This window comes from Blennius ocellaris (assembly GCF_963422515.1).
Source record: "Blennius ocellaris genome assembly, chromosome: 6".
Classification (NCBI taxonomy): Eukaryota; Metazoa; Chordata; class Actinopteri; order Blenniiformes; family Blenniidae; genus Blennius; species Blennius ocellaris.
Window position 1 is genome coordinate 23,017,454 of NC_137655.1, and position 17,111 is coordinate 23,034,564.

Here is a 17,111-nt window from a genome sequence, read left to right on the forward strand (position 1 = left end):
TGTCTGCATTTGTTAATCTGAAATTTGATTCCGGCCGCAGATTTTATTAGACATTGCCATCGGTTGTGCGATAACAGTGTGCGATTACAATCATCCTGTATACAGTCACAAATAATATGAGACAAGTTTTCTCAATCCTCCAAAACAATATGTACATTACAATAATGCACGCTTCTATTTCTAAATTGTGTCTGTGCCATATCTGAGCTCTTGTCAGAATTAATGTCCTGTTTCAGGTGTCAAATCATGAGATGACAAATTGGCCTCAGGCATCGAGAAACAAAATACTTTATTTATTCAAATGAGGAGGTTTGCTTTTTTTGATGCAAGATTTCCTTTGTGTTTCAGTCCTTGTCACCATTAGCACTGTTGTGAACCATAGTCTGTGTTTTGTCCCATCACACATAGCCACCAGCTGCTACTTTTTACCAGCGAAGCCAGGAAGGTTCTCCATGAGGGCTTTCTGTCTTGTTCCTGCATTTTTAAAATATAAGCATGCTGTAGGGAATTACTCTTTTTTTCCCCCAAAAGATGTGACGTTTACAGAGACATCTGATGCAGAATAGCTTATGTAAAGTATTACAAATACAAATAATCCTGAGGTGTTTGGATTACCTGAGTATTGAAAGTGCTGTTGTGTGCCTCATAGTGGAATTTAATGCCCTTGTTTTGTCTCCCTGGTTCTTCCTCCTCCCCCTCTTTATGTTTGTGTCTCAGGCCGTGAGAGGGAAGAGAGAGAGGAGCATGGGTGATAATGACTTGTCAAATTAGAAGCGATGGAACCTGCAGCGAGTGTAAACACAATTCTGAATGTTCAGATGACATTTTCCAAGCTGTATTTCTACTGGGGGAGATTAGCAGAGTGACAGCTCAGCCTGAATCTCATGGATCACAGCTGCACAATGGAGAGCACCAGCATTCGCATACACAGCGAGGGACAGCGTGAGACGGCATTTTAATATAACAATGCAGCCTGACACCTGCGTAACCAAACAGGGATTTCTTCACAGAAAAATAAATAAATAAATAAATAATACAGAAAATATGCACACACATACACATTTTACATTCAGAGATCCTGAGATTTGATTTGCTTCTCCTTCCAGGCCTCTCCACCGAGTCATGGTCCAGGGAACCTGGCTCAGCCAGTCAGCCTGTGCTTGGATTCATGTCCATGTATCCTGCCCACACCCTACCAGCGTGATGGATGGTGTTCATGCACAGCCTTGCCTGTATAACTTATAGGGAGTTTATTTGCATGTGTTCCCATTGCCAGTAAAACGACACATGATGTAGTAGAGCCCCAGACTTTTCGGTTGTTAACATATTAAGGGCTCCTGTTTCTTAGTGTTCCATTTTACGCATGACCGTCTTCCCCCCCGTATAGCAGACGCCACGAACGCTCCTGCTCATTTCGCAACTTCGCCTATGAAATAAAGAGCCATTTACGAGGGACAATGTCGCAGCCACCACATCTCCCTCTATCCTGCCCCCGCTATTGGAGAGATAGTATTGAGAGTTCTGGGCACATCAATTTGGGCCTCAAATGACTTTCTCCAGCTGGCCAAATCCTGACAAGCTTTCTGTTCTCCTTAAAAAGAGTCGCTTTATCATCAAGAGAAAGGAAGAAAAGATGAGCAAGGGACAGAGATATAGTCAGAAAGAGAGAGAGAGGGAGAGAGAGAGAGAAAGAGAGAGAGAGAGCAAAGTCAAAAAGCTAATATCTCAGTGACACCCTTTCTCACACAACAGGGGAAATTTCTGTTCTAAAACGGGTTCTGGTTAATTTGAAGTCAATTGGAGAGTTATTAAAAGGATATGAGTGAGCTATGCTGAACTTGGTCAAGGGCAACAAATCCATCCTGGTTTCCATATGAAACAATAGAAACAGGACTGTCACCTTGAGGCAAACTTGAAAGTTTGTACCATTTGTTCCGGAAATACTTTAATGTCGTACTCTACACTGCCTCTTTTTCTTCTTGCACTTCATCTCAAATAAATGTGGCTTCTGATGCTTTCAGAACACCTGCATAGATTCTCCCAAGTAAATCAAATTTTTGAGGATTTGCCTCAGTTTAGGTATTATTTTGGGGTTTATCTCTCCAAGCTTAATGTTGCCTTTGAAATTACTCTGCCAATATGTATGCAAATGTCAGCATGTACTGCCAGAAATTAGATTTATTTCATTTCCCTATTGTTCCCATATCCTCTCTCCGGTCCTCAGGTGCAGGTTCAGTAGTTTAATGTTAGACAGTACAATTTACAGTGCACACACGATATCAGAAAAAAGGAAAAGGAGTGGGAGATTCAATTCAATCTATGCAGAGCAGTATATGATGAACACTTGCTACGTATGTGGTGACACACTTACACATACTTACACATAGGGACAGTCAGGGTATTGCATTCTACTCATCTAATATGGACAACGGCCTCAGATTATGAGGAATATATTAGAAGCGATGGACTATTTCTTTATTGTTATTTTTGTAAAAATTAGTATTTTGCTTTCTCTCCATTTCGAATGCAGAAGGTACAGCAGTAATAATATAAACCAGCCAAAGAAAATAACATAAATCAATATAAAGCAAAAAGAAAAGATGAAGATAATGAAATACAACCATTACAGCAAACCAGTAGGCATCAAGGAGGTTTATTTTGACATTTTACTCCATTTTGTTGCAGTCATAGAGTGGGCTTTGTTCAACCTTAGTAACAGTTCACAGAAGTCAAACCATGTTTATCTGAAATGTAAAGTGATGAAATAATTTAAATATATTTAAATTTGGTTTAAAAAAAATGCATTTTAGCAATCATTCAATCACATATTTATCAAGAAATTAGAGTCGAAGCAAACATTCAAATTAAGGTTCTGAGTGCATTATTGCTTATGAAAAAGAGTTATTCAGTAAAGACTCAAGCAGGGAAACAACATGAAATATCTTATCATAAAGTCTCCAAGTACAGGTTGTAGGGAGCCACCAGAGGAAAAATACAATAACCTCACCACAATACCAGCAGGTTCACAGGTAACGCCAGAGCCGGTTTGTTTCAGATTTTGTACATTCATGAAAGCAAACGTTTGTTATTGTCTGTGTCTGTCCTCAAATCCTCTTCGTAGATGAGCTTTGACGTGCGCGCAAACAATATCAGGTTTGCATCCTTTGTTATTATGCACGCAAACCTTTAGTTGATCATGTATTAAAGATCATATTTACACTTAATTTAATAGATTTTGTTGAAATTGTGGTAATTATTTACCTACACAGTGAAATAAAACAAGATTTTCTCAGTTGTCGCTGGAATGAAATAACATTCCAGGTTCAAGTTAATGTTCATGAATTTTCATTGTCTTTTTTTAGGGGATTGACAAAACTTCAGTTCTTCAAACATAAAACGCATGTTTCCTATTAGCTGAACTTTGATGCCCTCCCTTGTTTCTAACCTTCTATGCTCACACATTTTGACAAGAGCCACATACACTTGTTCTTCCTTGATTAGAAGTGCGTTCAGCGGTACAGATAGTTACACCAAAGGACTGATAAAAGTAAATATACTAATCCAACTTCCTTCTTAAAATGAAAATGAGAAAGTACAAGCTCTGAAATGTGTGCTTAAATTATTAAAGTAAAGCAAAGGCTTTTGAAGGACATCTCAACTGCTTGTTTCTGCCGGCAACTTCCAACATCTCCTTTAAATAAGGCCACGGACATGAGGACATGTTGCTGCTCTGAATCTGCTCTTTTGCATTTAATCACCTTCACTATCCCACATGCTGCACTTAAATTCTTACCATCATAGACATCACATCTTTTTAGAGACTGCAGTTACCAATGTTATGGTATCATTCACTTAGTTTGTCAGGGGAAAGAAATGCTAATAAAATCTTATTAAATTGTAAATCTCAAAAATCGTAAAAGCTCTTTTGCAGCTCTTGGTCCTGTAAAATCAGCAAAGTCAGGATTTTCTTTAACGCACCTTGCCTTGGTTATTCATGTTTCTGCAAAGTGAGGTTGTGATGTCGCTGGGGGCTCCAATATGTTCAACAAATTGTACATTTCGATGCAATTATTAATGTTTTTAAACATATTTCTTAAGAGTAGCAGACACAACACAACACTGAGACTTGAACTGAAATGTCGGTGCAAATGCCATGAAACACATTTATAATGCCTTTACAATTATTTTCATATTTGTGTTCTGACGTTTTTGGATGCAAACATTACTTTACTTTGGAAGCTATACAACTTCTTTGTATAGCTCACTTAGTTGAATTGGACTGCCTTTTTAATTTTTTTACGGAGCCCCCGAAGGGACATGGAGAAAAAAAAAAAAAAAAGAAGAGAAAAAAAAAATATCTCGGGCTCTCGCAAAACTATCTCGGGATCTCGCAATAACATTTGCGAGATCTCGCAAAAGCGTGTCCCTTAGTTAAGCACTGCTTGAATGTCATTATATTTTAGGCCCATTTCAAAATAAAACATAATAAAACTCTCGTACGGGTGGGTGTCCTCCATTAGCTTTAGCTCAGGGGTCTCAAACTCCGGTCCTCGAGGGCCGCAGCCCTGGATGTTTTCCCTCCCCTCAATGTCCTGATGGTTCATCACCACCTTCAGCACAAAGCCAGATAACGAGCTGCTCATTGCAATCAGCTGTGTGGAAGCAGGGAGACGTGCAAATCGTGCAGGGCTGCGGCCCTCGAGGACCAGAGTTTGACACCCCTGCAGCTTCTCTCAACAACAGTCGAGGGGGGTACGGTGTCTCTGAAAGGACAAACTTATTCGAACACATACACGATGCGTATATATAACAATATAGTTTCGCGAGATCTCGCAAAAGTTATTGTGAGATCCCAAAATAGTTTTGCGAGATCACAAGAAAGTTTTGCGAGATCCCGATTTTTTTTTCCCCGATTTTTTTTTTTTTTTCTCCATATCTCTTCAAGGGGCTCCTGACATTTTCAAGGACATTGCTCAGCACAATAATAAGGGGGAAAATGTAAATATTATATATTTTTTTTTATTAATTAAAGGGAATACATTTTCTAACATATATAGCAATAATGACAGTCTTTAATATAGACAAGCACAGCACTTCACATAATGCGCGACAGATACGGCAGTCATCATATGTTTAAGTCATGTGGTTGATCTCAATGAAACGAAAACAGGAAGTGCAGGCTAAAGTAAAGATTGTTCCTTTAAGTCTCCGTCTCCATCCTGCAGTGCCGTCCTCACAGGAGTGATCCAACCTCCACATATCGAACCCTCGCATTACACCCACCTTAAACTGCTAATCCTCAGAGCTGTCTGGGAAAAGATGAAGATAACAGCAGAGCATTTGTACTTTAATAGAGGCGTCTTGTAGAATGAAGGTTAATAATTCATTTTTACTTTTGCACCTGAGTACATTTTAGAGTTAGTACTTTCTTACTATTAGATAAAGGAATATAAATAACCACTTTACTTTAACCAAAGTATTGTTTTACTCACCTCTACTTGAGTAAAGAATGTGAGCAATTTTTGCCATCTGTGAGAAGCGCCTCTCAGTTTCACCTCAGCCGGGATCTTTACCTGATTTGCCCCCCTGTCAGCGCCGAGGGGGAATCGCGTCTCACGCTGTGAAAACTGATGTTGTAAAATATTCTCGGCTCTATTTGTATTCCATTGAAGCTGCAGAGTGAAATAACCTGTCATTCACTACAATTTGGAGAAGAGGGAACTTTTGACAAGTGAAAATGATGAGACTTTAAAAGAACAAAAAAAAAAAAAATGTAATTAATATCTCATTGAACAATCAGCATATGCATCTGAATTTAGTGGAGTGTAGCAGTAGTTTCCTAGCCGTATGGCAGCAGGAATATACATATATATACATATATATACATGATGTTTCCACTTCATATGTCTCTATTTCTCCATCTTCAATTCCAGTGAAATGAAATTATATGTTCATACACAATTACTGTAAAGATAGGTTCACAAACCTTGACATAAGTCCACTGGACGAGACAGTTTGTATTCAAAGTTAAATGACTAAGCAATAATTAAACATAATTTCAAGCAGCTCTCGCTTTATATTTGAATATATCACCTCAAGGCCTATCAATGAAAAAGTAAAAACAATGAAACAAACACAGGCTACAGACTATTTACCATTTATTTTGTCTTGTTCTTCCTGTAGATCAGGGCTGTCAAGCATAAGGCCCGTGAGCCAAAACAGGTTCACGAGACATTCCAATCTGGCCAAACCAGCAAGCACATTGTAAAAATGTAAAGAATACATAGATTTATTAACAATTTCTTAAGAGTAGTGAACACCACACAACACTGCGACCTGAGCTGAGATATCAGTGATGCTGCCATTAAAAAAATCATCACTATCAAACGAGCCTCAAAGCCTTGACGTCAGGGTGACTTTGTAAAAACATACATAATGCAACATCTAAAGGAGATGTTTTTTGGAGATTTAAGTGCATCTGTATTTTGCACTAGAAGGTTTCATTAAAATTGGCTTTATGTATGTATAGTAGATTTATGGGTTGGCTGTGGCTCTGTCAGTGGAGCCGTGGACTCTAAATTACAATTCTCACCCAATTCTCGAGCTGTCCACTTGTCAAAGTGCCCTTGAGCAACACACTCAACCCCAAGTCACTTACAATGGCTGGACTGAGTGCCTTGCATGGCAACCGCTTCCATCGGTGGGTGAATGGGTGAATGTGATTAATGGTGTGAAGTGCTTTGGAAGTCCCTAAGCAGTTGAAAAGCACTGTATAAATTAAATCCATTTAACATTTATGTTGAGATTTCTTTTTCAGTAGTAACATCAAAGAAAAAAATGTGAAGTTTAAATGTAAAGATTATGGCTTTCTTACCAGCCCAGGCCACTTAAGATGAAACTGAGCTGTACATTGCTCCCTATTTTGCACACACACACTTATATATCTATATATATATACTGTATACACACACACACACACACAAACACTCTCACAGCCAATATCGAGTGTTGTGTTGCTTTGGCTGCTTTACTCCCTCTTAAATACAAGCTCTTTTTTTGCCAAATCACACCACTCACTAAATAGTAATTATTTTACATACATTCAGTGGCTCTGAAATCACTCAAGTTTTCATCTGGCTGCAGTGAATTATAAGAAATCATAATGTGCCAATTACTGTGCATTTCCATCCAATACTATCATGCGAGTACAGGAAGTTATAGGGTGCATGAAGATAAACAGTTGGCTGTCGAGTACTATTGTACAACTTTATGTGGGTACGGTTTTGGTTGTTAAATCACATCATCGTCATGTACATCATGATTTATTCACTATGCCTGTTCCCACTCCATTTTGGAAACTAGCGGTTGAGTTGCAGTGACACTAGCACAGACTTCACCCAGGTCGGATCCTTGAAACATCGACCTCTGTTTTGAGGACAACAACCCGGAGGAATCATTCAAATTCAGAGCACACGCACACGCACACGCACACACACACACACACAGACACAGTGGAAGTTTTGGCTAAAAGGACAAAGCCAGGGATGTGCAGAGGCAGCTGGATTTAACCAACACAGGTTAACACTCAGATTGCAGTCAACTGCATTACTCCTTGATTTAAAGAATGTTGGGGATAAAGTCGAGAGAGATAGAGACACGTGGTGCAATGGGCAGGTAACAAGCCTAAGAGAAGCACATTACGACTGGTACCTGGACGTATTTTATAACGTACTGAGAGAACATTTATCTGTTTATTTGAAACTGTTTTCTCTTCCAGTTATTGCACTTTACTACAGAGTACTTCTAGTCATGTGTGCAACACAGCACGATGGGGTAATTTGCAAATAGATAATGACGGGTGTTTTTATCTCATCATAGGTTTTACTACCTAGTGTATTGAGCTAATTACAATACATTATGTACAATTATCGTGAGTGGTAGACCTGTCTCTTAGCCTACACTTGTTGAGCCAGAAAACCAGGCAGAGCTATAGTTCATAATTAGGCTTTGAAGAGAATACATCATTGAATTTCTATAAACAGATAGTGATGGTAATTTGAGTGTTGTTCTTTATACAAATTGTTTCCCATAGGGAAGACAGCGTCCATATGGAAACACAGTTCTATTAAAAAATGAATAAAGATAAAATGCAGCAGATGAAGTGGTTAGAATATCTCTGGTTCGATTAACTTCCATGTTGAGTTTGTTTGGATTGATTAAGAGTCTTCACCGGGTACTCCAACTATAATTATCGCCTCAAATTGACCATATGTGTGATTGAGAGCGTGTTAGAGACTGTTTGTCGCTCTGTGTTTCCCTGCAATGTACAATGTACAATCAACTCTCAAAGAGGGAAGGATGTTGAAGATCAGTTACACAAACCTTAAACCTTAAAGAGGTGACAAATATATGGCTTAGGGTAGCGATGCACCGATCCAAGCTTTATCACTTCCGATCCGATCCCGATACCTGGAATTGAATATCTGCCAATACCAATATTATTCCGATACCAGACCTCTGTTTGCTTTAATATAATTATCATTATTGTTGATTTTATATGAGGCAGTAATAAACTCCTCTCTACAGTAAAGTATGAAATGTATGAATGTTTGCATGTATTCTCTCAAAAGCCAACTTGAGGTTAGTATAAAGTCAGAAAAGGAAGCAATACAAACTATTTTTGTCCACTTTGGACAATGTGAGGGTCTGCGTGACATCATCATCTCATAATAAACTAGTTCTCGCTTTAAAACTTCACAATCACTTTATTAATCCCTGGAGAAATTCTTTATCAACGCAGCACAAACTGCAATTTTTCCAGCTCTAATGCAGCACAAATGCTTGGGGCTTCAGGGAGTTTAGCGTGGAGTAAGATGCAGCTTCACGGAGGTGTGAATCGCCTGCTCCCGAGGAGGAACGTGCTGTTTTGATGCCACGGTCAGCGCCATTCTCCTCGGCAAGTTGGCATTTTAAAATGGTGATGTCTGGCGGTAGAGCGTCCGCCTCGCTGTACAACGGCTTCACAAACATTCACATCAATACTTTACAGTTTTTTGAGTGTAAAATACGCCCAAACAGCGACATGTTGTCATGAAAAGTTGCTAGTTCCATAGCATACTAAGCTGGCTGCAAACTGTGGAATGGATTTCCTGACTCATTACTCCGCGTCTCATTGAGACCCGCTTCCGTTCAGGAAAATCCATTCCACATTTTGTAGCAAGCAGAGCAGCCGGAACAAAAACACATGTGGACTCATTTCAGCAGAAGCACAGATGAAGCTTCATGGATCAGAAACCTCTGCAGGTTGGATCAGAGATTTCTGGTTTTCTTTCTATTAAACTCACTGCTGCTAATAATCTATTGACTACAATGTTAGTGTTTTAGTGAGATAGCACTGAGACTCAAGCCGATGGATCAATGGTAATCCGTTAAAACCTCGCTACTTTATAACTTCCTAAAGTGTAATCAAATTATGTTTATTAAATGTAAACTTTTCAATAACAATGATCGAGTCACACTAACAAGGGGAAACAATAGTTTTCCGAGCTCAAATTGAGCTGTATGTGCACTAAAATGAGTTAAATGTGCAATATGCAATTGAAGACGATTATAACCAAAACTTCAAGCTGGAGGGATGAGTTGACTGGACTGGGAAATAGAGACGGAGCCTTGAATTTGGAGTGGGTGCAAATTGAGGAAGGAGAAAAAGAGATGGGAGAGACGGAAAGTTTTTAAGTGTCCTTATCCACATGTAGATCACTGAGGGTCTTCCATGGCCTGCAAAAAACTCTGCCGCCCACCCAACATCTGATAATTATACTTCATTAGGAGAGCAGATAGTGATGAGAGAAAACTATTGAGGGTGACATGAGTGAGGGAGGGTTGTGTAAGTAGCACGGGAGTAATACCATGCTGTGGAAGTCACGTGGGAATGTGATTATGGGGTTAAGAAAACCAGGAGTTGACTCAGGTGACACGCAGCCCACTCTGTGATTCTGTGCTCCCAGGTTGGGTCGGCATGAGTGTGTAGGATAGTGGGTAAATGTATTCTAGCTTGGGGGTCCGTATTTATTGCCTTGGTTTAGTGTCACGCGAAGACGGACAGGTCTGCCTGGATGCAGAATGTAATAAGGTCTCAGTGAGAAACACACATGCTCCTGCAGCTTGACATTATCCCCTTGCTATTTTCCTGCTCCAGCTATACCCACACCCTATACATCATGGGGCGTAGCATTGTTAGGGGCATCAGCAGCAGTGTAGCACAAGCCGGTGGAGGAGTGCTGCAGCTTACAGTACTGCGGTAAGATTCAGAGGAGCAGAGGCCGGTTTCCCTCAGACTGACAGCCATGTGGGAATGTGTCCATATGGAAACATCCTTTGCAGCCTTTGCTCATGTAAGAGCAGATGAAGAGTCGGTACAATTGTGTGACGTTCCAGTGGTGCAGGGAGACATCCTGTACATGAGTGTACACACCAAAGCGTGTCAACTTGTGCGCGTGCACGAGTGTTACGTGCTGTCAGGAGAGAGTGAGAGGTGGGGACTGCAGTATTCCTCCAGCGGGAAGCATTGATTTTCCGGCCCGGTGTGGGGATGTGGGAAATGTCAGCCTCTAATTGAGTTGATAAAACCGTTTTGAGTCTCAGACGTAAATATGGTTTCCCCCACAAAAGGCCACCGCATTAGACAAGTCCCATCGGGATGTCTGTGAGGAATGAAAGGTCTCCTTGTTGTGCATTTGTCTGTTTACATGCACACACTTTTATGCATGTGGAGTTTCTCTCTCAGACAACCTGTCTGCAAGTCAGCACGGTGAAAGCAAATGACAGGCATGCTGCTGCAGGGTAAAATGTCTTTTTTTTTTTCTTTATTGTGCATCAGGCTTCAAGCTTGTTATAAGAAACAGCTTTTGTCGTGCCAGAGAGGGCAGGGATGGAGATTCTGAGAGAGATGCAGAGGTCATATCTATTAGGGGTGTAGAGAGTGAATAAAGCAAAAGATGAATGAAGCCTCTGCTGTCCCTGCTGATTAGCAGATTGATATGCAAAGAGGGCAGAGGCCTTTTACCTCAGGAGAAATTCACCACAATGTCAGAGGAGAGATTCTCGCCTGTGATGTAGTGTTTCTCTTTGGATGATATTCTTTTGATTTTTCTCAAATAATAATAGCGTGCCATTTTTTTTGGTTGGGAACAAAAAAGACCTGTCTGTTGTATCGAGGCTATTAATGGAACACATCATTACGGTAATCAAGTTGGAAGCCATGAAGACTCAACACATATGAGAGTACATGCATGCCTGTTTGCATCTATAGGCACCCTGCTCTCAATATTAGGGATGATAATGAGACAAGGTTTCACACATTTTGCATGCACATGCACACACATTTTCTGTGTCTGCTTCTGTATGTAAGCGCACACACATTTGTGGCTTAGCCTGCTGGTAATTACTGACATAATTAGGCAGACAACCATTCGTATAGGGAATGCGTGCACTCGTGCTCACGCACGTGCACACGCACACGCACACACACACACACACACACACACACACACACACACACACACACACACACGCACACACACGCACACACACACACACACACATAACTTCCCTGGTAATTAAGAGTATTAATTACAAGCATAGCTGTCCCTGTGAGGCTCTGTATCACTCACAGACTGGCACACAGCAGGGTTCTTATTGCTTTATCTCACCACACCATCACAATTTCTCTCTCTCTCTCTTTCGCTCTCACACTCTCTGCTCATGCACTCTTCCATTCTGAAATATACACCTGCTGGATAAACAAATGTTAGCTAATTAGTTAGAGACTGATAGATGGCCATAGGTTAAAATCACATAGCTCGGTAACTTAGAGAGTGTTTATTGCTGCAAGTATAGCAGAAGAAGAATTGTGCCTGAGAGGCTGCACAATTGTTTCGGATTTTTGTCAGATGTCTCACACGCACACACACACACACACACACACACACACACACACACACACACACACACACACACACACACACACACACACACACACAAGCAGTTGTCATCTGAATTGCTTGCGTTAAATGTATGAATGAGCACCCGCACACCGAACCCCACCTTCACTATGGTATACACACTAACCCAGTCAGACATGCAGGCCGTGTCGTGTGTAAAAAATTATAATAATTTAAAAAAAAATACATGGATTAGAGTTCTTATAGAAATATTGCCGGGCTCAATGAACAAACTGTACACTCTCGTGGCCTGGTGATGTAGCACACCTGCAGCATTTGAAGGTACCTGACATCATTTAAGGAGATATTTTACAGTTAATTCCCAAATGCCAAAGTGGCTGCGCATGTAGTTATTTCACAAGAGTGTCTCAGCTGCCTCTGCAGAGGCCGAAGAGGCACGCATGCTCTGAATGTGTGAGTAATGTCAGGATAGCAGGAGAGGGGAGATGATGTGTCGAGAACAGGCTTTACGCAGTAAAATTGCAATCTTCCAGAAGCCCTCACAGAATATGAAGCAAGAAGATGTGAAGTACATTCAGATTATTTAGTACACCCAATGAAACAATAATAATTGTACATAATGGGCATAGCTTAGTGCCACAGTGTTGATACGGCTATTTTAGGGAGGGGTTTTCTAATAAATAGAGGGTATTACTGTGGGTAGTTTATAACCCACTAATCTTCATGAAGCAATGTACATATTATTGCTGCATTGTTATTCTGAAACTATAATATTTACTTGTATGTGCACTAATTACCTACAATCAAATTAATTTGTTCTCATACAGATATTACTACTGGACGATCGCTTATTCTAAACCCTGGCAATGTGTTGATAAAACTCTCCTTTTCCCTGTGTGTTTCTCTGCAGTGGATGGCTGTACAGACTGGTCAGTGGACTACCTGAAATACAGAGTGCTTCAGGGCGAGCCGGTGCGGCTGAAGTGTGCTCTGTTCTATGGTTATATCCGGGCCAACTACAGCCAGGCGCAGAGTGTGGGCCTCAGCCTCATGTGGTATCGCAGCTCTGGCCTCGGCCACAGCGACTTCGAGGAGCCGATCTCTTTTGATGGCATTCGCATGAGCAAAGAGGAGGACGCCATCTGGTTCAGGCCTGCTGACCTTCAAGATGTGGGCCTGTACTCCTGCGTGTTACGGTAGGTTCGAGAGAATAAATGTACTCCAATTATGTACTTGCTAATTGAATCTCCTCCTTTCGACAGTCTGGGTTTCACAAACATTTGCCTGGGCATATGTTAGTGTGTTCCAGGAAATTGTTCTTCAGCACATTCAATTCCATTTTAAGTACCACAGTCCGACAAAGGAGGCAGGGTCATTGAACGTCATTGGATACTCAAAAACCTGACGCATGTAAATAATTTACGATTGCACAGCTGTGGTTTAAACTTGCTGGATTTTGGCAATAAACACTCATTGCAGGATCCAAGGCTTTGAAAAAAAAAAAAAAAAGGACACACGGTTTTTGAAATAAGGTGAGGTTATCTCAGGGACACAAAGTACCTCCAAACTGGTCTTTTCATCACTGCTCATTGTGGCGTTTGGTGAATTCATTACTTCGTCATCTCTGCAGTCATTCATTTTGCTGCTGATCTCGCTACGAAATGACATTCGGTGGTTTGATTAACGTGGGGGCTCCCACAGCGAGCATGAATGCACAAAATCAAGTTTAAACAGACATCAATAATCACTTTTCAACGATTTGATAAACACATTTTGATTACCTCTGCTTCTGTTCGTCCGTCTTTACATGTACCTGCATAGTGTCATAGTGTCTTTTAACTGAAGCTAAAATAATCAGTCTTTCCCACGATGCAACATGTTTCTTCAGACACAGGTCAAACATTTGTATAACCTGTAAGGGTTCGATGAAAAGAGCCTTTTTTTCTGTCTTATAATATCTCTGAGTATGCCTATATCACTCTGAGCTTGGAAAAAAACACTTGACAAAACAGAAACTGCATTTTTATGCAGTAAACAGCCAAGTGGACATTTGTCATTAATTTGCAAAAAAATGTGTTTCTGTGTGCTGAAACAAGTAGACATGAAAACATATTTAACCTAGGTGCTTCCACTTAATAGTGGAGAAATGTTAAACTAATGTTTAGTGTCAATCAGTAATGGAATGGAAATGTTATGTTTAATGGATCTGCAAACCACCACTGATACACATGCATACTCAGTGCAAGGAAATAGCTCAGTAATACATTAAATGTATTCACTACTCATTGAAAGTTGTTATAGATTCCTGTACAGTCACATATATAACAGCAAGACTTCAAGAAAAATGTTAGACGAAAACTTGTAGCAAGAATAATGAAGTTTAATTTATGTATCAAATGAAAAGAAATATATAAAAAAAGATTTTCTGAAAAGCAAGTAATAAAAGCAACAGAGCAAAACATCACATCTCGTGAACTATAAGAAGGCTTTTCCATAAAAAATTAGTTCATAAAAGTGATTTAAAGAAGATGGTGGTGCGCGCTGGAGCTCCTCAAACAGACAGTGGCTCTTTAATTAAAGAAAAACAAAAAAACACTGTCTCTACTTTATTCATGCACAGGGGACTGTCAGCAGGTTGCTCACAGGTCCGTAAGGCTGTAACAGCTCTTATAAATAGTCTGTGGCCAAGCAAAGCTTTTAAAGTCAAGTCTTAGTCAGTTCTAAAAAGAGTGTGCATGATATATCCTGTCATCTCCTGATTTACAAAATCCATCCTTGTGAAACTGCAAGCATGACTAAGACTAACTCACCTGCACTCTTATAATGAATGTGAACACATGAAATATGCAAAGCAACATCTGGACGAGCCACAGTCTCTTTTGGGAACAAATTCTGGGTCAGATGAAGTTAAAGACCAGTTTGTTTGTTTTTTGGGGCTTTTTTTGGTCCAGTAACTTGAGATGTGTTTGTGAGTGTAAAAGCAACATCTGTAAGCTGTTGGACGCTGGAGGTTTTTTACACCACAAATATTAACAAAGCATGTGATTTGGCTGCATTAAAAATGCAAAGGGGCACTGAGATACATATGTGTACAGCTACAAGAAGAAAATACACAATCTCCACACACACACACACACACACACACAATGTCGTGGGGCGTTACAGAAAGGCTCCTGTGATACAAGATGCATAATCGTGTGGCAGTAACTTATTAACCTTTACAGTGAAGAACATCCCTCAATACACGGCTCATTGCAGTTCTTCATTTCAGAGAAATTTTAATAAACCCAGCTACAGACCCAAAGAGGCAGGCTACATTGAGTGTGACCGTGGGGAGTGTGTTTATGTGCATTGATAGCCAGACCTCCACTGTGTTTCATTACAGCACTCAGTGCCACTAATCGGGTGCAACCACGCTCCTCTGGTGTCTCACTCTGATTCAATATTGTCTTTGAATATTGACAGTTTCTTCGAAAGAGTCTTTGCTCACATCAAAATGTTGTGTTTGAAATTCAGTAAATACTATAATTCTGTAAAAGAAGTGCCCCCAGCTTTGTGTTTCCCATTCTTGTCGGTATTGAGCTCAGGGGATTTCAAACTTCTCAGATAACCTAATCACAACACTACTAGAGATTTGCCTCTGAGCTGAAATCAATTGTCTTTTTGTTAGAGAGCGAGCATTTGAGTCACACATTGTAGTACATATGACCCAAGCACTCTCCCCTAAAACTCCCTGCGGGCAAAGAGAGGAGTCTTTCCTTTCCCTCTTCAGATATAGTTCAGGTTTTATTGGAGATCGTTATGTATGTAAAAAGTGTGTATTTGAATACTTTTATGAGACGTGACGACATCACCAGAGATGTGCAAATGTTGTATATTTGACTACATATGAACACACATCAGAGATTATAGTCCCATAAAATCATTGTATATTGTGCTAAAAGCAACAACCGAAAAAACAAAAGAATCCTTGTGCATATGGTTTCCTATATTCTACACCTTTTTGTTATACACTCTGAGCATTTGCTCAGACTGTATAAACCCTCCAGATGTTTTTTTGAGAAAGATATATGAAGGTCATCAATTCAATGGTGTTTTTGTTGCCACATACACGTACACTGATTAGTACTAAGGTAACGACAGGTGAAGTGAAAAATACCAATTATCTCTTCACCGTGGCAGCTGTTAGTGGGAGGAGGGGGAGTGTCTGTATGTTGGAACCAGGAAGCCTGGACAACAATAAAGATCTGAACATTTTTGACAAATAGCAGATTTTTATGATAAGCGCAGCTTTTTTGGGTGTCTGCAGTGGTCAGTATCTACTCAAAGAATTGCCAGAGACAACTCCAGAGGCCTGATCATAATGTTGTGGCTGATCAGCGCATCGTGACTGCCTCTGATGATGAGTGATCTCTGTCCTTCTCTGTCTGGAAGTTTAAGTGAAGGTGACTTCATTTACATGGCAATCTCCATGTACACTCTTTGTCTCTTCCCTCTCTATTTTCCTCAGTGTTTTTTCCTCCTGCTTCACTTTCCTCTGCATATCATCTCAAGTGTGGTCCGAACCGCTTATTCAGATCCATTCATTCCTCCCCAACCCCCCACCCCTTTCTGTCTCTCTCTCCGTTACCTCCACACTCCCTCTGCGTTTTGCCTGATACATTATTTTATAATACTTTTCATAATGAGTCTGTGTTCTGAAGTGGTTGAAACAATGTGCATTTCCTCCTGATGATTACATTGTGAGAACACGTGGGATAATGTGTGGAGAATTATGGCCACCGTGAGCTGCAGACTAATATCCAAAGCAGCTCCACTCAAATAGAATGTGACAGACGTGAAAGACACCACCGGACTGTGCATCGACCCCGGGCTGTCCATCAATCAAGCACGGCCACCGACACCTTCCCACAATGCCGCAGGGTGCCTGCTGTGCATATTTAACTTGTAGCCATGTCTTCAGTGGCCTCCCCAGGGAACTTAATGGCTCAGGTGCATGACTGTGAGAGGTCATCTCTGATCATCTCCCCATAATGTCAACAAACCGGGAGGAGTCCACTCCGAAGATGTGTGTATTTGCCTACATGGGTGTGTGCAAGTTTGTGCTGCCGAGTGTTTTGTTTGCGCTGCTTTATTTAATCATGGACA

At 40.5% G+C, this 17,111-nt stretch overlaps 1 protein-coding gene across 1 annotated transcript in view; it reads left to right on the plus strand.

The window, feature by feature from the left end:
- Positions 1 to 17,111, plus strand: part of il1rapl1a (interleukin 1 receptor accessory protein-like 1a) — a gene marked incomplete at both ends in the record, with an annotated part of 181,130 nt that overhangs the window by 46,593 nt on the left and 117,426 nt on the right. Inside the window, one exon of the mRNA XM_080498496.1 lies at positions 12,874 to 13,159. Within this exon, the coding sequence (XP_080354622.1) occupies positions 12,874 to 13,159 (286 nt within the window). The remainder of the gene's footprint in view (positions 1 to 12,873; positions 13,160 to 17,111) is intronic.